Source organism: Oncorhynchus masou, chromosome 12 (assembly GCF_036934945.1).
Source record: "Oncorhynchus masou masou isolate Uvic2021 chromosome 12, UVic_Omas_1.1, whole genome shotgun sequence".
Lineage (NCBI taxonomy): Eukaryota > Metazoa > Chordata > Actinopteri > Salmoniformes > Salmonidae > Oncorhynchus > Oncorhynchus masou.
The window spans coordinates 1,464,096-1,476,934 of NC_088223.1; the positions used below are offsets into that span (position 1 = coordinate 1,464,096).

Here is a 12,839-nt window from a genome sequence, read left to right on the forward strand (position 1 = left end):
GGGCTCTATTAGGTTACTGTAATGGTATGTGGTGTCTTCAGGTTGGTCTGTATTAGGTTACTGTAATGGTCTGTGGTAGTGGTGTCTACAGGTTGGGCTGTATTAGGTTACTGTAATGGTCTGTGGTGTCTACAGGTTGGGCTGTATTAGGTTACTGTAATGGTCTGTGGTGTCTACAGGTTGGGCTGTATTAGGTTACTGTAATGGTCTGTGGTGTCTACAGGTTGGGCTGTATTAGGTTACTGTAATGGTATGTGATGGTGGTGTCTACAGTTTGGTCTGTATTCGGTGACACGTGGAAAGTCACTGGAATGGAATTGTGTAATCTCATTGTGATTCAAAGTCACTGATTTATTATTCTGTTATTCTGGAGAATGGGAAAGGTTGGTTTGGCTGGGATCAAAGCAGATGAATCAGGTCTGTGGTATAAAATTATCAGAATTAATGTACCTGCATTAACTTCAATACAGCAAAAGTGTTTGTTGTGTCAACGGTTCCCCTGAACAGCAGTTGTTGTTTGGTGGCTGCTGATATTAACACGATGGCTGCTAATGTTAACACGATGGCTGCTAATGTTAACACGATGGCTGCTAATGTTAACACGATGGCTGCTAATGTTAACACGATGGCTGCTAATGTTAACACGATGGCTGCTAATGTTAACACGATGGCTGCTGATGTTAACACGATGGCTGCTGATGTTAACACGATGGTTGCTGATGTTAACACGATGGCCGCTGATGTTAACACGATGGCCGCTAATGTTAACACGATGGCCGCTAATGTTAACACGATGGCCGCTGATGTTAACACGATGGCCGCTAATGTTAACACGATGGCCGCTAATGTTAACACGATGGTTGCTAATGTTAACACGATGGTTGCTAATGTTAACACGATGGTTGCTAATGTTAACACGATGGCTGCTAATGTTAACACGATGGCTGCTAATGTTAACACGATGGCTGCTAATGTTAACACGATGGCTGCTAATGTTAACACGATGGCTGCTAATGTTAACACGATGGCTGCTAATGTTAACACGATGGTTGCTAATGTTAACACGATGGCTGCTAATGTTTACACGATGGCTGCTAATGTTTACACTATGGCTGCTAATGTTAACACGATGGCTGCTAATATTAACACGATGGCTGCTAATATTAACACGATGGCTGCTAATATTAACACGATGGCTGCTAATATTAACACGATGGTTGCTAATGTTAACACGATGGTTGCTAATGTTAACACGATGGCTGCTAATGTTAACACGATGGTTGCTAATGTTAACACGATGGCTGCTAATGTTAACACGATGGCTGCTAATGTTAACACGATGGCTGCTAATGTTAACACGATGGCTGCTAATGTTAACACGATGGTTGCTAATGTTAACACGATGGCTGCTAATGTTAACACGATGGCTGCTAATGTTTACACGATGGCTGCTGATGTTTACACGATGGCTGCTGATGTTAACACGATGGCTGCTGATGTTAACACGATGGCTGCTGATATTAACACGATGGCTGCTAATGTTAACACGATGTCTGCTAATGTTAACACGATGGTTGCTAATGTTAACACGATGGTTGCTAATGTTAACACGATGGCTGCTAATGTTAACACGATGGCTGCTAATGTTAACACGATGGCTGCTAATGTTAACACAATGGTTGCTAATGTTAACACGATGGCTGCTAATGTTAACACGATGGCTGCTAATGTTTACACAATGGCTGATAATGTTTACACGATGGCTGCTAATGTTTACACAATGGCTGATAATGTTAACACGATGGCTGCTATTTGGTGGTATTGGCCTCACACTCCAAAAGCCCCAATAAGGCAGGGAGTTATCCCAGTCTCCAATCCGTACACTTGCACATAGACACACTTAAAAGTCATCTAGTGATTTGGATTTCTCTTGCACTTTTCCACCAGCCAAAGCACTTGACCTTGTATAAAGGGAAATGGCCTCCTCCGCCCCTAGCTTGTAGCACCGCTAGCGTGATGCCAGCCACAGCAGATACTTTGCCCCAGCAGTGTTTGTCGAGTCAAAGGTTTTCCTGAACAGCGGTTCACTTCACTTTGTCCCTAGCTGACGTCTGTGACTGTAGTTTACTCTGGACATGATGGCTGCTGTTCAGAAACTCTTTCCTTCTACTCCTAAAGCACCTGTAAGGCAGGGGATTTACAGGTAGGCCTCACCTATATTTTACTAATCATTCATCAATGTGTTTTGTGGTGAATCTTTAGAATGCAACTTAGTGCATGGCTTATCTACATCGCTATGGACTGTTTCATAAACTCATCAATAAGTAGATCAAGCACCTGATATGACTATATAAAGTAGTTTAGAAACAATGTTTTGTTTTGAACCTTCATTTTAGCAGGGAGTCCCATTGAGCCCAAGGTTGTTTTGCATAGGAGTGCTGCATTTCAATTACACAACAAATTACATAATCATGACAGCATAAGAGAATAAGAAAATAAGAAAATACCAAAAAGTTGTTACCTAAAAGCTAGTTAAGGTTACTAAAGGCTAGTTTAAAAGTTGTTAACTAAAAGGATAGCTAAAAGTTGTTTACTAAAAGGCTAGTGTAAAAGTTGTTTACTAAAAGTCTAGCTAAAAGTTGTTAACTAAAAGGATAGCTAAAAGTTGTTTACTAAAAGGCTAGTGTAAAAGTTGTTTACTAAAAGGCTAGTGTAAAAGTTGTTTACTAAAAGGATAGCTAAAAGTTGTTTACTAAAAGGATAGCTAAAAGTTGTTTACTAAAAGGTTAGTGTAAAAGTTGTTTACTAAAAGGCTAGTGTAAAAGTTGTTTACTAAAAGGCTAGCTAAAAGTTGTTTTCTAAAAGTTGGCAACTGTGGTCAGGAGCCAATAAAAGGAGGAGGGGGAGGAGTTTGTTACCATGATCAGAGATAGTAAAAAGATGATCAAGGTCCACCCCACTAACTAATGGTTAAGGTTGTCTGTTACAGAAACTATGCAGGGCAGCCATAATACTTCAAAGGAAATACAATAACATGTTCGATGTGTTATTTGGTGACTTGGTGTTGACCTAACAACAGGCTAAAGGAGAACTTATATAGAGGTTATAGGAGTAGAGGATATAGGAGTGGAGAGGATATAGGAGTGGAGTGGTTACGGGGAGTGGAGTGGTTACGGGGAGTGGAGTGGTTACGGGGAGTGGAGTGGTTGTAGGGAGAGGATATAGGAGTGGAGTGGTTACGGGGAGTGGAGTGGTTACGGGGAGTGGAGTGGTTGTAGAGAGATGTTATAGGAGTCGAGGGGTTATAGGAGTCGAGAGGTTATAGGAGTCGAGGGGTTATAGGAGTCGAGGGGTTATAGGAGTTAGAGGGGTTATAGGAGTAGAGTGTAGAGGTTATATGAGTAGAGAGTAGAGTGGTTATAGGAGTCGAGAGTAGAGAGGTTAGGAGTAGAGAGGTTATAGGAGTAGAGAGGTTATAGGAGTAGCGAGTAGTGGTTATAGGAGTAGAGAGGTTATAGGAGTAGCGAGTAGTGGTTATAGGAGTGGAGGTTACAGGAGTAGAGAGGTTATAGGAGTTAGAGGGGTTATAGGAGTTAGAGGGGTTATAGGAGTAGAGAGGTTATAGGAGTAGAGTGGTTATAGGAGTAGAGAGTAGAGTGGTTATAGGAGTCGAGAGTAGAGAGGTTAGGAGTATAGAGTAGAGGTTATAGGAGTAGAGAGGTTATAGGAGTAGAGAGGATATAGGAGTAGCGAGTTGTGGTTATAGGAGTAGAGAGGTTATAGGAGTAGCGAGTAGTGGTTATAGGAGTGGAGGTTACAGGAGTAGAGAGGTTATAGGAGTTAGAGGGGTTATAGGAGTAGCGAGTAGTGGTTATAGGAGTAGAGAGGTTATAGGAGTAGCGAGTAGTGGTTATAGGAGTGGAGGTTACAGGAGTAGAGAGGTTACAGGAGTAGCCTAGGACTAGAGGTTATAGAGACGAGAGGTTGTCGAGAGTAGAGAGATTACAGGATTAGAGAGTAGAGGTTATAGGAGTAGAGGGGTTATAGGAGTAGAGAGTAGAGGGTTATGGGATTAGATAGGTTATAGGAGTAGAGGTTATAGAAGTAGAGAGTTGTGGAATAGAGTTCCATTTAGTCATGGCTCCATGTAGTACTGCGCGCCTACCATAGTCTGTTCTGGACTTGGGGACTGTGAAGAGACCTCTGATGGCATGTGTTGTGGGGTGTGGACTGAGAAGGCCGGGAAAGACAAGAGACACCACAGTTGATAATTGTAATAATTATTGCACATGAACACTCACTTATTTGGGAATAATTGCAATCAATATATATATATTTACGCTTCGTGTGTCGTCATGATGTCTGTTGGAATCGTCCATCTTTCTGTTGGAAAGTTCATCTGAACTTCTCTTTGAGTCCCTGGAGTCTTTCGTGGTTAGAATGGATACTTCAGAGTTCCATTCAGAAATGTTCTTATAGAATAGATGTCTCGGCGGTTGTCGGTCTTCGCGTTCCAGGTCGACATAAATTCTAGCTGCAGACTAGTAATTAGTATTGAAGATTTGCTCTTATTCTGTAGCTATCGAGTCTGAGTTTAGCCATTTCCACCAGCCAATGGTTTGGTTAGGAATTCAACAATCATTACAACCTTTGCTCCCTCAGACGACCGAGGTACACTTGGTCTCTATTCAAACCTTAGCCCTCTCGGTAATCGAGGTACACTTGGTCTCTACTCAAACCTTAGCCCTCTCGGTAATCGAGGTATGCATGGTCTCTACTCAAACCTTAGCCCTCTCGGTAATCGAGGTACACTTGGTCTCTACTCAAACCTTAGCCCTCTCGGTAATCGAGGTACACTTGGTCTCTACTCAAACCTTAGCCCTCTCTGTAATCGAAGTACACTTGGTCTCTATTCAAACCTTAGCCCTCTCTGTAATCGAAGTACACTTGGTCTCTATTCAAACCTTAGCCCTCTCTGTAATCGAAGTACACTTGGTCTCTATTCAAACCTTAGCCCTCTCTGTAATCGAAGTACACTTGGTCTCTATTCAAACCTTAGCTCCCTCAGCTGACCGAGGTAGGATTGGTCTGAAGTGGGCTTCTCCAGGTGGGGTTTATATTCGGAACAGCAGAAAAGGCTGTCTCATGATGCCAGATCGATGTCTGTGCTCATGGGGCGGGCCAATGACTTAGTTCAACTCCAAAGGGAATTGGATTCTCTTCCCTTAAACAGTTTAAAATCACATGACATAATTACACAAATAGTTTAATATTTACTCATTCATTTTCTACAATAATTAGATGCAAATCTCATAACGGAGGCTCTCTTTTAAAAACAGAGTTATGGTAATGTGTATTGTCTCTCATGAGGTCACAAACACTAAACAAAATGGACCGGTTGTAGCTGGATTCTCCAACGACCGTTTACACATTCTCCAAAACATGGATATTGTTCAAGTTCTGTGAGATAGAAGAAGTTCCTTTGTTCTACTGTGAACCCTCTCTCTATACCGTATGAGGGAGAGAGTCTCCTCCAGGAATTTACGACGTGAGATAACAGAACCTGGGTGTAGGAGGGAGAGAGAGGGAAGGCACTCGCTATACCCTAAGAGGGCCACGTCATGACACTAGCAAATTATTGATGAACCTTGTTTCTTAAGTGACATATGTTAACGTGGGTTATTTTGTAGCACTTTAGCACAGGTTGAGTTGCACATAGTGGACTTCCTAGTAGAGTGACTTATGTCCAATTGTTTGTGCTCCAGCCAGGCGGTGGTGGTGGATCGGACCATGTACATCTCCGGCCAGCTGGGGCTAGACGTGGCTTCAGGGAAGCTGGTGGAGGGAGGGGTACAGGCTCAGGCCAGACAGGTGAGAGATGGTGGAGGGGAGGGAGAGATGGTGGAGGGACGGGGGCTCAAGCCAGACAGGTGAGAGCTGGTGGAGTAGGGTAGAGAGAGAAGGGGAGAGATGGTGGTGGAGGGGAGAGGTAAAAAATATAGTACTATTATATACTTATCACTATTGTATACTTATCATGTTAGTCAGGAATTCTTAAATCATGCTCCCCCACCTCCTCCCCCACTCCCCACCCCTCAGGCTCTGGTCAATATGGGAGAGATCCTGAAAGCAGCTGGATGTGGTTATGACAATGGTAAGCCTCCCTCTTTTTAATATATATCATCAGATCAACAATAATTTATGTATGTTTATTAAATGTAAAAGACAAAAAAGGATTAGATTAATACCACCTGAGATCTGAAATGTGTATCTGACAGACTTCCTTACTTTTGTATCTTCCAGTCGTCAAGACAACCGTGCTGTTGGCAGACATCAATGACTTTGTCAACGTCAACGATGTTTATAAGACATGTAAGTGCTTGGCCTGACAATGTGAGGGGCTAAGGGTCAAATTATGGTATAATCTCAATTATATTTATTTGTTTCTTCACGTCCTCTCGCCTCCTGCTGAAAACACACAAGGAAATCAATTGAGATTATCTCTCTGTCCGCATCGAACGTTTGAGTTTAATCCAACTCTTCAGACTGTCCTGCATGTCCACAACTGTCCACACGATGGCGCCCTCTTCCCTGAATAACAGCACTTCTCTCAGGATCTGTTGGCCACTTGTTCGGTGTGCCAACTGCCTAATATTGAATACTGACTTTAGACCCAGCATTCTTCAGTAGCACATTCCTATATGTCTGAAAGGACAACAGTTAAATATATGCAAACTTCCAATGTGTCCTGCATGTACAACCTGTAGTAATCAGTTACGTATGGGCCATCCATTGATATGGTTCAAATTGATGCATAGCTGTACCTCTGCCCTTTATAATTAAACTCTTGTCTGTCTTGCCTTGCTAAGTTAGGTTTCCCATAGTTCATTGTCCAAAGGACTCACAATGGGACCCCAGCTCTATGGGTATTATCACGATGCACAATGGGACTGAACCCTGGTGTTGATCCCATCACGATACACAGTGGAACTGACCCTGGTGTTGATCCCATCACGATACACAGTGGAACTGACCCTGGTGTTGATCCCATCACGATACACAGTGGGACTGACCCTGGTGTGTGCCCCATCACGATACACAGTGGGACTGAACCCTGGTGTGTCCCCCATCACGATACACAGTGGAACTGACCCTGGTGTTGATCCCATCACGATACACAGTGGAACTGACCCTGGTGTTGATCCCATCACGATGCACAGTGGGACTGAACCCTGGTGTTGATCCCATCACGATACACAGTGGGACTGAACCCTGGTGTTGATCCCATCACGATACACAGTGGAACTGACCCTGGTGTGTCCCCCATCACGATACACAGTGGAACTGACCCTGGTGTTGATCCCATCACGATGCACAGTGGGACTGAACCCTGGTGTTGATCCCATCACGATACACAGCGGGACTGAACCCTGGTGTGTGTCCCATCACGATACACAGTGGGACTGAACCCTGGTGTTGATCCCATCACGATACACAGTGGAACTGACCCTGGTGTGTGTCCCATCACGATACACAGTGGAACTGACCCTGGTGTGTGTCCCATCACGATACACAGTGGGACTGAACCCTGGTGTTGATCCCATCACGATACACAGTGGAACTGACCCTGGTGTGTGTCCCATCACGATACACAGTGGAACTGACCCTGGTGTGTGTCCCATCACGATACACAGTGGAACTGACCCTGGTGTGTGTCCCATCACGATACACAGTGGGACTGAACCCTGGTGTTGATCCCATCACGATACACAGTGGAACTGACCCTGGTGTTGATCCCATCACGATACACAGCGGGACTGAACCCTGGTGTGTGTCCCATCACGATACACAGTGGGACTGAACCCTGGTGTTGATCCCATCACGATACACAGTGGGACTGAACCCTGGTGTGTGTCCCATCACGATACACAGTGGGACTGAACCCTGGTGTTGATCCCATCACGATACACAGTGGGACTGAACCCTGGTGTTGATCCCATCACGATACACAGTGGAACTGACCCTGGTGTGTGTCCCATCACGATACACAGTGGGACTGAACCCTGGTGTTGATCCCATCACGATACACAGTGGGACTGAACCCTGGTGTTGATCCCATCACGATACACAGTGGGACTGAACCCTGGTGTTGATCCCATCACGATACACAGTGGGACTGACCCTGGTGTTGATCCCATCACGATGCACAGTGGGACTGAACCCTGGTGTTGATCCCATCACAATACACAGTGGAACTGACCCTGGTGTGTGTCCCATCACGATACACAGTGGGACTGAACCCTGGTGTTGATCCCATCACGATACACAGTGGAACTGACCCTGGTGTGTGTCAGACTCGGAGTGTAAGAGGAAGCTCTGTGAAACCCGACCCTCTCCCTGGGTCCTGTCTGTAGCCTGTAGCCATAAGGTTCCAGACAGCCAATACGACTGTCATCAGCCATGAAGTTCACAGTACTGGGTCTAATATATGATCTGGAGAATACGTCTCATGTCCATTACCTTAGTTTAGTGTGAATACTACCAAGAGTACTCTCAAGCAGTGGGGTAAAAAGAGACAGAATCTTAGACCACCATTCAGTCAGTCTTTCAGCCAGGAGTGTATTTGTAATTCAGAGTCTAGACCAGCGTTCAGCCAGGTTTTCAGACAGGAGTATATTTGTTGCTACTCCCTGTCATTCAGAGTCAAGAACTTCCTGTTTCTTTGGAAACGTAATTTCAGTATACACATTTTTGGAATTAGGCCAACTTTATTTCAGTATGATTTGGGGAAATTGTATGTACAATATACTTTTTTTCTTTCAGTTTTCAGCAAAAACTTCCCTGCCAGAGCAGCCTACCAGGTTGTTGCCCTCCCCAGAGTAAGCAGTATATCCACACAGCTCTAACCCTCCCCAGAGTCAGCTCCATAACCACACAGCTCCAACCCTCCCCAGAGTCAGCTCCATATCTACACAGCTCCAACCCTCCCCAGAGTCAGCTCCATATCCACACAGCTCCAACCCTCCCCAGAGTCAGCTCCATATCCACACAGCTCCAACCCTCCCCAGAGTCAGCTCCATATCCACACAGCTCCAACCCTCCCCAGAGTCAGCTCCATATCCACACAGCTCTAACCCTCCCCAGAGTCAGCTCCATATCCACACAGCTCCAACCCTCCCCAGAGTCAGCTCCATATCCACACAGCTCTAACCCTCCCCAGAGTCAGCTCCATATCCACACAGCTCCAACCCTCCCCAGAGTCAGCTCCATATCCCCACAGCTCTAACCCTCCCCAGAGTCAGCTCCATATCCACACAGCTCTAACCCTCCCCAGAGTCAGCTCCATATCCACACAGCTCTAACCCTCCCCAGAGTCAGCTCCATATCCACACAGCTCTAACCCTCCCCAGAGTCAGCTCCATATCCACACAGCTCTAACCCTCCCCAGAGTCAGCTCCATATCCACACAGCTCTAACCCTCCCCAGAGTCAGCTCCATAACCACACAGCTCTAATCCTCCCCAGAGTCAGCTCCATATCCACACAGCTCTAACCCTCCCCAGAGTCAGCTCCATATCCACACAGCTCTAACCCTCCCCAGAGTCAGCTCCATATCCACACAGCTCTAACCCTCCCCAGAGTAAGCAGTATAACCACACAGCTCTAATCCTCCCCAGAGTCAGCTCCATATCCACACAGCTCTAACCCTCCCCTGAGTCAGCTCCATATCCACACAGCTCTAACCCTCCCCAGAGTCAGCTCCATATCCACACAGCTCTAACCCTCCCCAGAGTCAGCTCCATATCCACACAGCTCTAACCCTCCCCAGAGTAAGCAGTATAACCACACAGCTCTAATCCTCCCCAGAGTCAGCTCCATATCCACACAGCTCTAACCCTCCCCTGAGTCAGCTCCATATCCACACAGCTCTAATCCTCCCCAGAGTCAGCTCCATATCCACACAGCTCTAACCCTCCCCAGAGTCAGCTCCATAACCACACAGCTCTAATCCTCCCCAGATTCAGCTCCATATCCACACAGCTCCAACCCTCCCCAGAGTCAGCTCCATATCCACACAGCTCTAACCCTCCCCTGAGTCAGCTCCATACCCACACAGCTCTAACCCTCCCCAGAGTCAGCTCCATATCCACACAGCTCTAACCCTCCCCAGAGTCAGCTCCATATCCACACAGCTCTAACCCTCCCCAGAGTCAGCTCCATATCCACACAGCTCCAACCCTCCCCAGAGTCAGCTCCATATCCACACAGCTCTAACCCTCCCCAGAGTCAGCTCCATATCCACACAGCTCTAACCCTCCCCAGAGTCAGCTCCATAACCACACAGCTCCAACCCTCCCCAGAGTCAGCTCCATATCCACACAGCTCCAACCCTCCCCAGAGTCAGCTCCATATCCACACAGCTCCAACCCTCCCCAGAGTCAGCTCCATAACCACACAGCTCCAACCCTCCCCAGAGTCAGCTCCATATCCACACAGCTCTAACCCTCCCCAGAGTCAGCTCCATATCCACACAGCTCCAACCCTCCCCAGAGTCAGCTCCATATCCACACAGCTCTAACCCTCCCCAGAGTCAGCTCCATAACCACACAGCTCTAACCCTCCCCAGAGTCAGCTCCATATCCACACAGCTCTAACCCTCCCCAGAGTCAGCTCCATAACCACACAGCTCTAACACTCCCCAGAGTCAGCTCCATATCTACACAGCTCCAACCCTCCCCAGAGTCAGCTCCATATCCACACAGCTCTAACCCTCCCCAGAGTCAGCTCCATATCCACACAGCTCCAACCCTCCCCAGAGTCAGCTCCATAACCACACAGCTCCAACCCTCCCCAGAGTCAGCTCCATATCCACACAGCTCTAACCCTCCCCAGAGTCAGCTCCATATCCACACAGCTCCAACCCTCCCCAGAGTCAGCTCCATATCCACACAGCTCTAACCCTCCCCAGAGTCAGCTCCATATCCACACAGCTCTAACACTCCCCAGAGTCAGCTCCATATCCACACAGCTCCAACCCTCCCCAGAGTCAGCTCCATATCCACACAGCTCTAACACTCCCCAGAGTCAGCTCCATATCCACACAGCTCTAACCCTCCCCAGAGTCAGCTCCATATCCACACAGCTCCAACCCTCCCCAGAGTCAGCTCCATATCCACACAGCTCTAACACTCCCCAGAGTCAGCTCCATATCCACACAGCTCCAACCCTCCCCAGAGTCAGCTCCATATCCACACAGCTCTAACCCTCCCCAGAGTCAGCTCCATATCCACACAGCTCTGCTTATTATGTATCGACTTGATATTAAAGATGTAATACTCTTCCAAATGGTGATTCTAATCTCTCTCTGCCTCTCTCTGCCTCTCTCTGCCTCTCTCTGCCTCTCCGTCTGCAGGGTGGTCTGGTGGAGATCGAGGCTGTGGCTATTCTGGGACCCATCTCTGAGTCCTGACTAACCGGCCAGAGCATCAACAAGCTGTAAACTAACTAACCTGGAAGTGAACGTTTAACAATCTTGAAATAGTCCTAGTGTAAACATTAATGAAATTAACCCAAACCACTCTGAGACTTAGACTCACTGCTCAGACATTCCAAGGCCTTGAAGAGGATATATATTGTCATGACATGTTCCTGTTTGTACACTGAACAAAAATATAAATGGAACATATAAGTGTTGGTCCCATGTTTCATGAGCTGAAATAAAAGATCCCAGAAAAGTTAAATGTAAACAAAAAGCTTATTTCTCTCAAAATCCACATATACAGGCCTTACCCAAAGCCATATACAGGCCTTACCCAAAGCCCTATACACAGGCCTTACCCAAAGCCATACACAGGCCTTACCCAAAGCCATGTACACAGGCCTTACCCAAAGCCATGTACACAGGCCTTACCCAAAGCCATGTACACAGGCCTTACCCAAAGCCATGTACACAGGCCTTACCCAAAGCCATGTACACAGGCCTTACCCAAAGCCATGTACACAGGCCTTACCCAAAGCCATGTACACAGGCCTTACCCAAAGCCATGTACACAGGCCTTACCCAACGCCATGTACACAGGCCTTACCCAAAGCCATGTACACAGGCCTTACCCAAAGCCATGTACACAGGCCTTACCCACAACCATGTACACAGGCCTTACCCAAAGCCATATACACAGGCCTTACCCAAAGCCATATACACAGGCCTTACCCAAAGCCATGTACACAGGCCTTACCCAAAGCCATGTACACAGGCCTTACCCAAAGCCATGTACACAGGCCTTACCCAAAGCCATGTACGCAGGCCTTACCCAAAGCCATGTACGCAGGCCTTACCCAAAGCCATGTACGCAGGCCTTACCCAAAGCCATGTACGCAGGCCTTACCCAAAGCCATATACGCAGGCCTTACCCAAAGCCATGTACGCAGGCCTTACCCAAAGCCATACACGCAGGCCTTACCCAAAGCCATGTACGCAGGCCTTACCCAAAGCCATGTACACAGGCCTTACCCAAAGCCATGTACACAGGCCTTACCCAAAGCCATGTACACAGGCCTTACCCAACGCCATGTACACAGGCCTTACCCAAAGCCATGTACACAGGCCTTACCCAAAGCCATGTACACAGGCCTTACCCACAACCATGTACACAGGCCTTACCCAAAGCCATATACACAGGCCTTACCCAAAGCCATATACACAGGCCTTACCCAAAGCCATGTACACAGGCCTTACCCAAAGCCATGTACGCAGGCCTTACCCAAAGCCATGTACGCAGGCCTTACCCAAAGCCATGTACGCAGGCCTTACCCAAAGCCATGTACGCAGGCCTTACCCAA

At 46.9% G+C, this 12,839-nt stretch overlaps 1 protein-coding gene across 2 annotated transcripts; it reads left to right on the forward strand.

Annotated features, from left to right (window-relative positions):
- Positions 1 to 2,013: 2,013 nt before the first annotated feature.
- On the forward strand, positions 2,014 to 11,740 carry LOC135549461 (2-iminobutanoate/2-iminopropanoate deaminase-like). Of its 2 annotated transcripts, XM_064979451.1 has the most exons (6): positions 2,021 to 2,203; positions 5,766 to 5,871; positions 6,100 to 6,154; positions 6,304 to 6,372; positions 8,824 to 8,879; positions 11,413 to 11,740. In XM_064979451.1, exons 1-6 carry the CDS (start codon positions 2,136 to 2,138, stop codon positions 11,467 to 11,469), a joined length of 411 nt encoding a protein of 136 aa, XP_064835523.1. In that variant the 5' UTR covers positions 2,021 to 2,135; the 3' UTR covers positions 11,470 to 11,740. The 2 variants fall into 2 exon arrangements, with proteins under 2 accessions (XP_064835524.1, XP_064835523.1); XM_064979452.1 differs by lacking the exon at positions 8,824 to 8,879 and having other exon boundaries at positions 2,014 to 2,203.
- Positions 11,741 to 12,839: the final 1,099 nt, after the last annotated feature.